The sequence below is a fragment of the Pagrus pagrus genome (assembly GCF_965226575.1).
Source record: "Pagrus pagrus genome assembly, chromosome: 18".
Taxonomy (NCBI): domain Eukaryota; kingdom Metazoa; phylum Chordata; class Actinopteri; order Spariformes; family Sparidae; genus Pagrus; species Pagrus pagrus.
The window spans coordinates 10,022,596-10,035,067 of NC_140202.1; the positions used below are offsets into that span (position 1 = coordinate 10,022,596).

The window sequence follows — 12,472 nt, forward strand, 5'->3', positions numbered from 1 at the left end:
TTTTTAAAACACTGAAACACAATGTGAAAATAGTTTTTTTATTATACACTTTTTTATAAAAAAGAATACAAAATGACTGTACATTAAGACACAGTAGTTTGTTAAGACTTGGGAAATAAAAAATGATGATGTCAAAAGACATTGCACATTGTTAACATTCTTCCTTTAAACACGTTCTACATGTTCAGACTGAGTATCCACAGAAAGGGCTTCAGCTGAGTGCAAGCTTCCCCCACTCGATGACCATGTTCCTTATTTCCTCCTGAGCCTCTTCTAGGTGGCGAGCTTGTGGGGTCCACCTCAGGAAAAAACCTAAGGATCAGACATGGTTTGAGTCAACAGCAACGCTTCAACAAAATCCTAGAATCATCAAATTTAGCAACACGGTTAACTTACAACACTGAACTAGAAGGATGCACGATTATCAGCCTGGCGGGGTTGATATTCAGCATTTTTCTGATTATCCGTATCAGTGTTTTTTTTAATATCCAACTGCCGAAAAAATATATATCAATCTGATGCAGCAATACTATCAATGCTGAATAATCTGAATCTGCAAAGTAATCAGTAACCAAAGTTATCAAACAAATGTAGTAGAGTAGAATAAAGTAGCAGAAAATGGAAAACCTCAAATAAAGTACATCAAAATTGTAATTAATTACAGTACTTGAGTGAATTGTATTGGTTAAATTCCATCATTGGTTATTCAAAATTTTGACACCAAGATTTTCACTTTTACAAATGAGTATCAGTTTCAAATATCAGTCACTAATCAGTTTGGTATCGGTAAAAACCATATCAGTCGATCCCTACTCAGTATAGTGCAGATCTCTGCTAGGCGTGTCTCAGGGCATGTGGGTGGGGAACAAGGAGTGCAAGGCAGGTTGCGTGTCCAGCGTGTATGCATGAGTGTAGTGGAATAAATAAGGAACAATATGCAGGTTCCAAGACGCCAGCAATGTGAAATGCCAATTTCAAAGAGAAAATGCCAACAAAAGGATCACAAAAAACCTCAGGTGACCTCCATATACGTGGTCCCCAAGTGGACACAAGAGTCCAAAATTGAAGTAGTTGTTGATCACTTGCGACCTCTACTGGCCAGTTAACAGAAGTGAAGAGTCAGCAGTCAATGGCAACATAAAACAGAGCATTCACTCAAATATCAATATCAGTTATGCAGATATTTTCCAGCTCATTTTGGCTGATTTACGATATTCAAGTATTTTTTTTCCACCTAATTGCAGAGAACATCAACAAGCTAAAAGACTGCATTCACCGAAAACACTCGATGAACTGAATGTAACTATTTGTAACTAATTAACATTAACGAGAGCGTCGTAAACTCCTGTGAGAGTTAACAACACTCATAAGACTGACTAGGCATTATAAAATGAAAGAGGTGTAATGTTTCATTTCAAGTAATCTCAGCGCTGAAGCTCAAGTTTATTGCAATTCATTACAAATCCAGTGGTGGGCGATACGTTATAGCCTAATGTGGGCTCTAAGTCAGAAATAAAAGCCTTGTGATTTCATTTGAAGCTACGGTGTTGTAGGAGCTTCACTGTTGACACCAACTACAGGTAAAAAAAAAATGTGAGATCAAGTTACAATACATGTGCAAATCAAAGCTCACCTCTCCAAAGCTGCAGGGACTGAGGGTGCACCGAGGGCCAGATTGCTAGCTCAGTGGGCTCGTACAGGGGGTTGGAGTAGTAATCTCTCTCCCTGAGCCTCAACAGGGTCCAGAACAAACAGTGAGTGTTCTCCATCACTCCTAGAGAACACCTGAGAGGGAAGACACAGGTGGATGGTAAGAATAGTGTGCAAGATGATGAACGTGTTGGGTTTTTGTGTCAGCCTTTAAATTCCAAGTGCCCAGTCACTCTGAGAGGTGCCACTGACCTTTCCTGATGGCTGTTGCAAAGGAAGGTGCCGTAGTTGGATGCGTAAGCCTCAGTGGCCAGCCTCAGAAGCAGCGCCTCAGAGAAGCCCAGTGCCAGAGGGAACTGACGCCACAGCTGCCACACACAGTCCAGCAGCAGCAGGAAGACCGGGGACTCCAGCTGGAGACGGGCATGGGAGTAGGCAAAGTGGGCACATCGCTGCTGAAATGGGTGTCCTGCCTGAAGAGAAGAACACATGCTGGACACAGTCTTGTTCTCTTTAGCTAAGCTACTATTATGAAAGGATAACTCCACCATTTTTACACAGCCTTTTGTGGCTCCAAAGGAAGCTGCATTCAATCTGATAAATTGCCACCAGTGATGTCACACAGTGGCTAAGTAGTGTAGGTAAGCATGAACCTAACCATTGAGCTTTATTCTATCACCTACAAAATAAAATGTATCCTCACAAATCTTTACAAAATTAGACATCTTCCAGTCTTTTACACAAGCACATACACACAGTACACTCACTTGTATCCACTCCCTCTCCAGCAGAGCCAGGAAGCCCTCCAGTGTGCGGCAGCATGGGTCCATGATGAGCTGAGCCAGAGTGCTGATGAGCAAAGTGGAGTCTGTCCCTTCAGAGCCGTGAACCAGAACTGAATGACCATCCCTGGACAAAACCCATAGATGTACGGTAATACAGTTCTGTTCTTCCACATGTATAAGAAAAGGCATACATGCATTCATTTAAATGCAAAGAAAATTACTGAAGCCCTTCTACTGGTGCTGTTGACATGTTTTACACTGTTTTTTATTCTATTTGAGTTGTGTACAGGTTCAATAAATTAAATATTATTATTCTATTCACTCTTTATAATTGTGGATTTTACCCTCTTCCTGTGAAGTGAAAAAAAAATCTTCTCAAATGGTTGTTTGCATACAGTTTGCAGTTATACAAGCAGGGGATCAGAGCACACAAACTGTAATCCCAACACAGACACACACAGTGGGTGTAGTTCATACCTCTCCACACACTCTGCCAGCAGGCCAGCAGTCGACAGAGCCGTCTGGACGTGAGACAGCCACTTTGAATTTTCAAGCTTACTGAGCCAACGATCCATATTATGGGACGAGTCACCACAAGCCTCCACCAGTTTAATTAGACTCTCCTGCAGTGCTTTACCCCTGTGCACACATATAAAGACAGTGAGTTTGATGGAACACGACAGTTATTATAGAAAGGTGAGCAACACGTTTTACAAACACACACACCTCTCCATCTGTCTGTGCAGTCTCTTCCAGTGGATATAAGACGATTTGGACTCAAACCCTCCACCTGTCATCCGTGCCTGCTGCGCCTGCTGACTGGAGCGTGTGTCGATAATGTAGCCTTTATCTGAGCCTTCAATCACAGCCTGGAGGAGTTGTTCATCTTCCCTGCAGCGCTTCCTATTGGCTCCCGTCAGTGGCTGACTGCTGCGCATGATTACCTGAAGAGTTTTTGTTTGATTAGAATCATTTTGCTGCATTTATGGGCTGTAAGCTAACAATAGAGCTACATAAAAGCACCTCACCATGCCATTCTTCCTGTGGTAGTAGCAGAGGACAGGGAAGCGTCCTCCCTGTCTGAATTTGGCCACCTTCTTTAGCACCTCGTCATCCGTGTTCTTGGGGACGACGACAGCTGGAGGGTACGAGGGGCACAGCGAGTAGTCTCTGTTCACAGTGCTCAGCCTCCACCTATCATGCTGCAAACAGGAGAGAGAGAGAGGATGATGAGGGCTAGTCCCAGTGACACATGGGTAATGAATAAAAATGAATGCAAAACAATTGGATTCGCAATAACTCACTATTTGGGAAATTTGAACTTAATACACATTAAGTATGTAACCTTTGCCAGTAATTTGCACACAGCACAGCCTTGTTTTCCACGCTGCTTTGTCTGTAATGACTTCATGTCAACGGATACTAAAATGACAGGAAACAGCACTGATGTGGGTGAGCCAACCTTCCTCTGCACAGAGCATGTCTTTACTCACTCTTAAAAAAACTTTGTACTTCACTTTTCAATTTCATTTTTTTTTATTTGTCACCTCCAATAGGTGAATAAGAGGCCGACCCTGATGCCAAAATTACATCAGAAAATGACAAAACTAAATGATGTGAATGCTTTTCTGTAATTCTACCTTGTTTTTTATAGGTTAGTGAGCTTCTAAAAAACTATCTGAGCTTGAAATTAACAGTTTGACATTCTAGGAAATACACTTACTTGCTGTTTTGCCAACAGTTAGCTGAGAAGGGTCAGGGTTAGGGTTAGAACCACTTTTAAGTCTGTACGATCAATATGAAGCTACAGGAGAGATTTAGCCGTGCTTAGCTTAGTTTACCATGAAATGTGGAAACAGTTAGCTTGGCCCTGTGCAAAAGTAAAAAAAAAATCTGCCAAGCAACAAAAAACGCACATCAACACAATGATATCTTGCTTGTTCAACCGATAAACAATAAAAACGAAACTGTAAGAATGACGTGTCTGGAAAAACAGTTTCTTCTAGAAGAAGGACAGTTGCCAGACCGGCCTGTTGAAAACCAAAGATATCGCACATGTTCTGGGAACATTGTTCCCAAAAAAACAGAGGAAGGTGTCTTTCTATTAAACACAAAATCAAGCTGTGTGCAGCACATTCTTGAGTCAAAGGAAAACAAATGAGAGCTAAGCAACAAGGACATCCTGACTCTCAACCCCTGCGTTCACTTTTGCTGGCAATTTCCTGTCATGTGGATGTTGGATCATTGCTAGAAAAGGTTGCCGGTGAGTGGCTGGGTGTGCATACTGTACGTTTTATGCATGGTGGATTACATTCGTTTGTAGCAGAAACCAGTTTATAAGTGTTTAGTATGTTTCTTACCAGCTCCTTCATTTGACTGTAGTGCTTTTCAGGGGATGAGAGACCCCACTGGTCCTGCAGGCTGAGATCAGAGGGTCTGTAAAAGAAAGGGTACATCTCCGACACCCTGTCCAGACAGGACAGGGTCTACAGAAAGGGAGATGGGAAGAGAAACAGAGATTGTTGTAAGACATGTCATGAATGTAATCAAATGTAAAGGCACAGATTTTTTTTTATCAAATGATTGTATTATTTATTATACCTCAATAGAGTGTGCGATGTTGAGACACTGCTCCATGCCTGGGATGTCAAGCTGGAGCACTTGCAGATCTTTACACTTAATGATAATTGTCCCTGAAGATCCAGATATCCTACATACACACAAGCACGCACAACAGTAAGAAACAATGCCCCTGTGCACTTCCCGCCTCACCCCTCATGTTTTGACCCTGGCAGTGCAGAAAGTTTGACTTAGAGCAGCAAAGGAAGGCGAACCCAGTCAGCTGAGCTGTGTGTGTCTTTTGCTGACAAACTGGGTGTGCAACCGCTCCTGTTGTCGGCCGAAAATATATCAAGTGGTTTTAACACATAGGCTTTCACGAAGCTAATACAAAGCTGTTAGTAGCAAGCAACACACAACATGTTGTGTGTGTGTGTGTGTGTGTGCGCGCGCGTGCGCGTGTGTGTGTGTTTGTGGAAGGTAATGAGAAACCAGAGTTGCTGTAATCTTATTAGTAAATTTCCTATTTCAGCACACAGCAGACACATGGCAACACAGATGATGTCCAACCTTTTACCACCGCCTGCATTAGAGAAGAGGCCCGAATAGGCCAAAAGGTTTTCCACACTGGTTAAAAAGATTTGAGGAATAATGGAATTAGACATGAATTAGACATTGACACAGTTAGTTGTGTGAATTAGTGTATTGTTTTGGTTTGTAATTATAAACCTTAGTATAAATAAGTGCTAAAATGATCCATACACTGGTTATTAAGTGCTGTAATTAGTATTTCAAGTAATCAAATCAGGCTATCGGTTGAATTTTGTTGAATCTAATGTCAATTCTTTAGGAAAGAAATGGAATAAAATGTCTGTTTACTACTGTTTTATAGCTTAATTTCATGATGTAATGCTCAACTAAACTACTCAATCAAAAGTATATTATTGCAGTGATGACGAGGTGCCACTTCTCAGTCCTCCTCCCCCACCTTTTCTCTATGGCATCGATGTTCCGGAGGAGCAGCAGAACCTGCCGAGCGCTGCCCTCCTCTCGGTCCGAGAAGAGCAGGTGGTGGCCGGTGATGCACAGGGTGCCTCTGCTCGGCGGGTGCAGCGGCTGTCGGAGGACAACATCCTCCACGTTGGCCGTCTTGATGTGCTCAGAAAACTCCATCAATCACAAAACATAAACAAAAACAAAAAAACTCCGCTCCCCTCACTTCAAATCACTTCCTCGCCTCTCCGGTGAGAAAATGAAAGCAAACTCCCTCCTTGTGTTCACTCACTGTCTCGGTCTGCCGGGTAGGGCTGCAGATGTGCTCTGTTTGTTTGACGATAAGGAGCCTATAAATAGAGCCATTTTTATCTGAGCACAATCAGCCTGTAGTGCAGCTACACCTTCTCTAACGCACAGGTGGCTGAGCAGTGAGCACGCGACTGCTCTGGAAATGGAAACGCATTGCTCGAGGCGACAGAAGGCGGAAGTGGACGTTTCCTGAGAAAGAGCAACACAGAGATGTGTCACAAAACGCTGGTAAAAGTTTTGCAGGCGACATTGTGTGGAGGAGTGATGTGCTTGTCGTATGATAGACGGCCACAAGATGGCGGCATAGTCAAACGTAAACAGCAGGTCGATTGCGAGCGCGAGACAGCAAACGATATTTCAGTTCAGTGCGGTGGTGGAGGCAGTTTTTGAGTCTTAACTTAAAGTATCAGTGTATAGATAGTAAACATCAAAAGTACACATGTAGAATTTAAAGTATTAGATTATTATATTTAGGCTAAAATGCCCCATTTAAAGTATCGCATCATTATATTTAGTCTAGAGTGCCTCATATAGGCCTAGGCATTATAGCCTATTATTACACTTAGGCTAGAATGCTCCATATATTATATTATTATATACAGGCAATATTATGTTATCGTTTTGGTATTACTGATGCATAAGAGTGCATGCAGCATTTTAATGTTATAATCGGTTAGCTGAAGCTTTAGCTATAAAATACAATTTTATGTGGTCACTTTTATATTGGACATTTATTCTGCAAATGACGAGTGACTAAACTACTAAAATAACTTTAATATACTTCTCAGAGGAAGTGTAATAGTTTCTTTTTATATGTAGTACAGTGATGGAATTAAACCAACAGTAGGCCTACATTTACCAGTGCACTGTACTTTTGAGGATGCTTTTATACTTTGCTTGAGTAGGCTATTTTCATTTTATGCTATTTCATACTTGGACTTCACTAATAAAGCACTCACAGTGGCCATTTTCCTGCAATGTATCATTGTATTTTTCATTCTTTAAATAAGTTTGGCTGGTAATACTTTGCTGACACTTGTAATGGAGTATTTCTAAACTGTTGTAATATTACTTTAACTTAAAAAAGAATAACCTGGTGACTGGTGACGCAGAAGTATAAAATAACAAATGTGACTGAGTGACCCCTGGGCTTTGCTGGATATCTCACTTCCTTACATAAGAAGAAGAAAAAACAAAACTATGAGTGATCGAGCCTGTGTCCTCTGCGGGATGGGCGGTCACCGCCTCTTATAAAGGAGGTGAGGACCTGTTGCGCTCTAATCGCCGAGCAGCCGATCCAGACAGCGAATTCCTCAAGGAGCGCATTCATCACCGCGCCGATGGACTGTAAAGAGTTTGGAGATGAGTCCTCCGAGGGAGATACCGAGGATCTGGACAACGTGAAAGCACTCACAGAGAAGCTGAAGTTGCAGACCCGCAGACCATCCTATCTGGAGTGGCAGGAGCGCGTACAGAGCCGACCGTGGATTGAGAGTTATTCAGCACACAGTCCGGAGTCTGGAGGAGAAGAAGTTTCCATGCCTGCAACTCAGAGAAATGACAACCCAGATGTGGTTGTGCGCAACATCTGTGGCTTTGACACTATTGATGATGCTTTGGAGTTTCTGAGAAAAGAGCTGGTGAGTGCATTTTGTTTGCTGGTGAGTGCTGTCATTGTAGTTGTGATAATGTTGCAAACTTCACAGTGTCAAAATGGATTTCCAAAGTTCCCCATTCCAGCACGTGTGTGAAACAGATCTATCTTCCTGCTTCACCTCTCAGGTAGATAGTTATCTTTGACTTATGGAACCGCATGACTGACTTCATGCAGCCTTCACAGCTTAAACAAACTTTGTCAAACAATATGGTGTCTGCTTTCTCACGCTCTGAGCAAACAGCCGAGTATGAGTATCTCACTCATGCCAGTGATTTACACGCCTTGATAAGAAGATAAAAACTATAAACCAAATACGAGCTTCCACATATTTCTGGTTTCTCACTGATGCTCACTTTCTCTACCACCCCCCCTCTACCCCCACAACCTCTCACCCCTCAGAGGGAGATGCAGGTTCAGGACAACCGTCTGGCCCGCCAGCTGATCCACCTGCGTGGGGAGATCCACCGGCTGAAAGTGGAGCAGGTGTGCGACCGCCACAAGGAGATGCTGGACGATGCAACGTACGAGCTGGAGGAGTGCGGTGAGGAGTCGGACCTGCTGTGTGACATCCCAATGAAAGCTGCCTTCGCTCTGTCCACGCCACTCAAACACCTGGGCCTCACCAAGATGAACATCAACTCCAGACGTTTCTCACTGTGTTAAAACCTCTAACTTCAGTCATGTAACATTCAGGACATTCCCATCACCTCCCATGTGTTTGTATTGGCTAGTTAGTAGGGTTATTTCCTCTGTTGGAGGAAGGTGTGTTTCACGTTAGAGTGAAGGGAGATTGCCAGTTTTGGTGCCCTAGGAGGAAATGAAAATGACTCCTTTGATGCGCACCTTGGCCTGACATGCATGAGGAAGAGTCAGCATGCAGACCTGCAGGGGCACACACCCTTAACACAAACATGCCCTTCTGGTGGACGGCGCATCTGCTGCGCCACTGTTAACTGTTCTTTGCACAGTGCAGAGTTCATTAGAGTATTTAGATGAAGACTAACAGCTAGACTGAAATGTAGATGTAGATATGGAATGGGCATTATGTTCAGTATCTTATTCCCAATGATTTGGTAATGTTCAAAACAAAGTTTCATATGTGCCAAAGAAGTTCAAGACAGCTACAGGAAGAGTAGTGCTGATTTTCTCTAAGATTGACATAGAAATGAGAAGAAGTTCACTTCAGAGTAGAGGACAGTGTCTTCTGACAGGTAGTCTTATTTTTGTATATCAGTGGTTCCCAACCTAGGTGTCAGGACCCAGACAAGGCACTTAGGCTAGAGAGGTCGTGAGGTCGTGAGCTGATTAAAACCGAATCGCCAGAATAAATGTTGGCACTGTACATTTCTGCAAACTTCAGAAACTTTACTTTTTATATGTTGCAAAACTACATTTTATATGTTCAATTTTCATTTTTATGTTTTGACAACACTATGCTTATGGTCAGATTAGATTTAGGCACAAAAATAGCTTGGTTATGGTCATGGAAAGATCATGTTTTGGTTTATGTGGTTCTATCATGGTGTCCCGGTAAAAATACCCCGTTTTTAGCTAGAAATTATCCAGTTTTTTCGTCAAAAATATCCAGTTTTGTTGCCAATTACAGGACTGGAAAATATCCAGTGGTTTCACGATTTCAAATTTTAAAACATCACCTGAAACAGTGATCTCTTGCTTAACAGCAGTACAAATGTTGAAATGCTGTCTTAGACAGTGGTCTCTTATCAAAAATATCCAGCGGTTTTGCTCTTATAAATGTTAAAAAAACGTCTCAAAGAGTTATCTCTCACTTGGCAGCAGCAAAAAATACTAAAATGCTGTCTCAAACAGTAGTCTCTTCTCTAAAATTTCCAGTGGTTTTGCTCTTACGAATGTCAAAACACCAGCACAACCACTGGTCTCCCGCTTAACAGCAGTAAAAATGTTGAAACGCCGTCTCAATCAGTGCTCTCTCACTTTGCAGCAGTACCAATATTGAAACACCTTCTCAGACACTGGTCTCTCATCAAAAATATCCAGTGGTTTTGCTCTTACAGATGGTAAAACGACGTCTCAAACAGCGGTCTCTCACTCAACAGCAGTACAAATGTTAACACGCCGTCTTGAAGGGTGGTGCTTACCCCGTGTTGGAAGAACTAGCTGTCATACCACCACCAACCCTCCTCTAGACATGATACGCAGCTCATATACATGTAATGTGAACGTGATATGACAGATATTATAGAAATGTTGATGATACGCATGAAACATGCAAGTTCAAAAAGGGGTTTCAGGTAAACGTTCAAACGCTTAATTTTAAGAGGTCACGAGCTGAAAAGGTTGGGAGCCACTGCTTTACATTACTAGTACTAGTACATATTTTGTGGAGGTGACTGAAATAAAAACAGTATGTAGGTGGCATATCAGATAAAGGAAATGTTCAAAAATACTTTCATTTGGGTGACTGTCCCTAAATCTGTCCTCAAAGGAAGTGAGAGGTCACACTCCAGCATTTTTACACCTCTTCTTCACAAACCAAAAATATCTCCATAGCCTCACCACTGCAGTGACAGCACCCAGGAGACTATGCTTAATGCATTTTGTTTTCCATTACCATGTCCAGATGCTGCAGAGCACGGTCTGGAAACTATATATGGGTGGACAAGTGACCAAGTATATGTTGTTGCTGCATGGGCAATTGAGGGAGAGTTAAATCATTTATCACATAGCTTTTTGTTGATTGTAAATATTAAAAAAGATGCTACAATTAGCCTTATTCGATCATGCTACTGTAATATGAATGTATCTACATGACAAATGAGTGTAAAAGCAAAAGGCCTTAAAATGTAAATTGTTATTTTCTGTTGCACATACAACACAATATTAAATAAACGTAACTGTATCTATTTCATTTGTTGTTATCTCTTATCAGTATTTAAACTTTTGTTTATTACATGTGCAATTGGTATTTTGGAGTGATTAATGCACAGTTTACCATTAGTATTATCTAGGTCAAGTGTCACCATATAATCCATCAAATCCTTCCCTCGCTCTTAAAGTCAACCTGCACAATAGTCTTTTCTGTTCTTCCGCGACACATTCATGACCTGGTGTACTATCCAAACATATGAATGGGGCCCTACAGGGATGTGCAGAACCATAGACATTGTTGGGCATAATTAGTTAAACAGGAAACCAAATATGCCTTAGCAGACTGTGGTCACTATGTGAAATGAGAGCACAGTCATAGACTGCTGAAATGTGCATAATGTGGCATACTTCAGGACACATGACCTCATGTGATGACCTCAATAGTGGAAATGAATATCTATGGAAAATGCACAGAAGTAGAGGTATTGTACCTCCAGGCCTCTTTGGTGAGTGCTTTTGGAAGAAAGCGCTGCAGACTTGTGTTTCTCATGCCACTCAGCTCTGCCCTGCAGATACTTTCCCTTGACCTTTTCCCCATATCATACCACATGTCATCGTATGAGCAGCAGTTGATATCAGGGAGTAAATAAACCACACAGTTTTGATTTGAACTCATGCAAACTTAAAAATGCATGGTATTTGAATTTGTTTAAGACTTTTTAAAGTGTACGTGAGTATGCATCTGCAGGGAAACAAAAGCGGCGCTCGCTCACATGAAAGAGGCCAACACCTGCATCAAGAAGCGGGCGGGAGGAGGGTTGGAAAACTTTCCACATATTGATATTATCTCTGTTGATTGCGTAACAGAATGTGATTTCCAACCACATTTGGAAGTAGTGACAACTGCGGTTGAGGGGAAACTAGGAATACCCTTTAAGGCTCATAGGGCCTGCCAGAAACTGAGCTTGAAGATGATGAAGCAAGACGATCTACGGTATTATTCCATCAGATTAATGATGAATTTGTGCCTGATAGGATTCTTTCACCAGAAACAGATAAAATACCATTGCTATTTTTTCTTATTGTTGTCTCTTTGTAATAAGCTCAGTAAAAGGGTGTGGAGCATACATCACTATCAAAATGTCTAAAAAAGTAAGACTACTTCACCCATCCTCCTTTACACCCTCTCAGTTATGTGCTTTAACGGAAAAAGAGTGAGCTCAGGTGGTTTCATCGCAAGTGACTTAATCTATGCTGTGGCAGTCTTCTAAGCACATTTTTCTGTGCACTTCCTGTAATGTTTGGACTGACTTCCTGCCAGTGCATGCTCTGTAGCAGCAGCCGTTCACCACAAGAGAAGAGATGCGGCCCACAGCAGAGTTGTCTGAGAGGTAGAAAATGCGACAGCACGGGCTCAGAGTGTGTGAGAGACTTTATAATTAATGTCTCCTCTCAGGGCTCAAAGTTATCATGCTGTGGCCCCTGCTCAACAAAGATGTGTTGATTTGTAAGAGGGTCATTCACTGATTGATATTGAGATGTTTATTTTTGTCTCTGTGGGTGATTTTGTCTATTTTTTTTACACTTGACTCGTAAAAACCAAGGTCGGGGTCTTTTTTTGAATGGTCGCTGGCCACAGAGCAGACACAAACCACATGTGTGATTG

At 42.0% G+C, this 12,472-nt stretch overlaps 2 protein-coding genes across 3 annotated transcripts; one reads left to right on the forward strand and one right to left on the reverse strand.

The window, feature by feature from the left end:
• Positions 1-40: 40 nt before the first annotated feature.
• On the reverse strand, positions 41-6,586 carry LOC311273627 (myotubularin-related protein 9). Of its 2 annotated transcripts, XM_084380761.1 has the most exons (11): positions 5,983-6,586; positions 5,565-5,621; positions 5,037-5,145; positions 4,796-4,921; positions 3,464-3,637; positions 3,162-3,379; positions 2,913-3,074; positions 2,418-2,559; positions 1,903-2,123; positions 1,634-1,785; positions 41-312 (listed from the first exon to the last, which is right to left on the reverse strand). In XM_084380761.1, the coding sequence occupies exons 1-11, from the start codon at positions 6,165-6,167 to the stop codon at positions 212-214; spliced, it is 1,647 nt and encodes a 548-aa protein (XP_084236887.1). In that variant the 5' UTR covers positions 6,168-6,586; the 3' UTR covers positions 41-211. The 2 variants fall into 2 exon arrangements, with proteins under 2 accessions (XP_084236887.1, XP_084236888.1); XM_084380762.1 differs by lacking the exon at positions 5,565-5,621.
• A 958-nt stretch (positions 6,587-7,544) lies between these two features.
• fam167b (family with sequence similarity 167 member B) lies at positions 7,545-10,841 on the forward strand. The gene is made up of 2 exons (XM_084381699.1): positions 7,545-7,939; positions 8,356-10,841. The coding sequence occupies exons 1-2, from the start codon at positions 7,640-7,642 to the stop codon at positions 8,617-8,619; spliced, it is 564 nt and encodes a 187-aa protein (XP_084237825.1). The 5' UTR covers positions 7,545-7,639; the 3' UTR covers positions 8,620-10,841.
• The last annotated feature ends 1,631 nt before the right edge of the window (positions 10,842-12,472 follow it).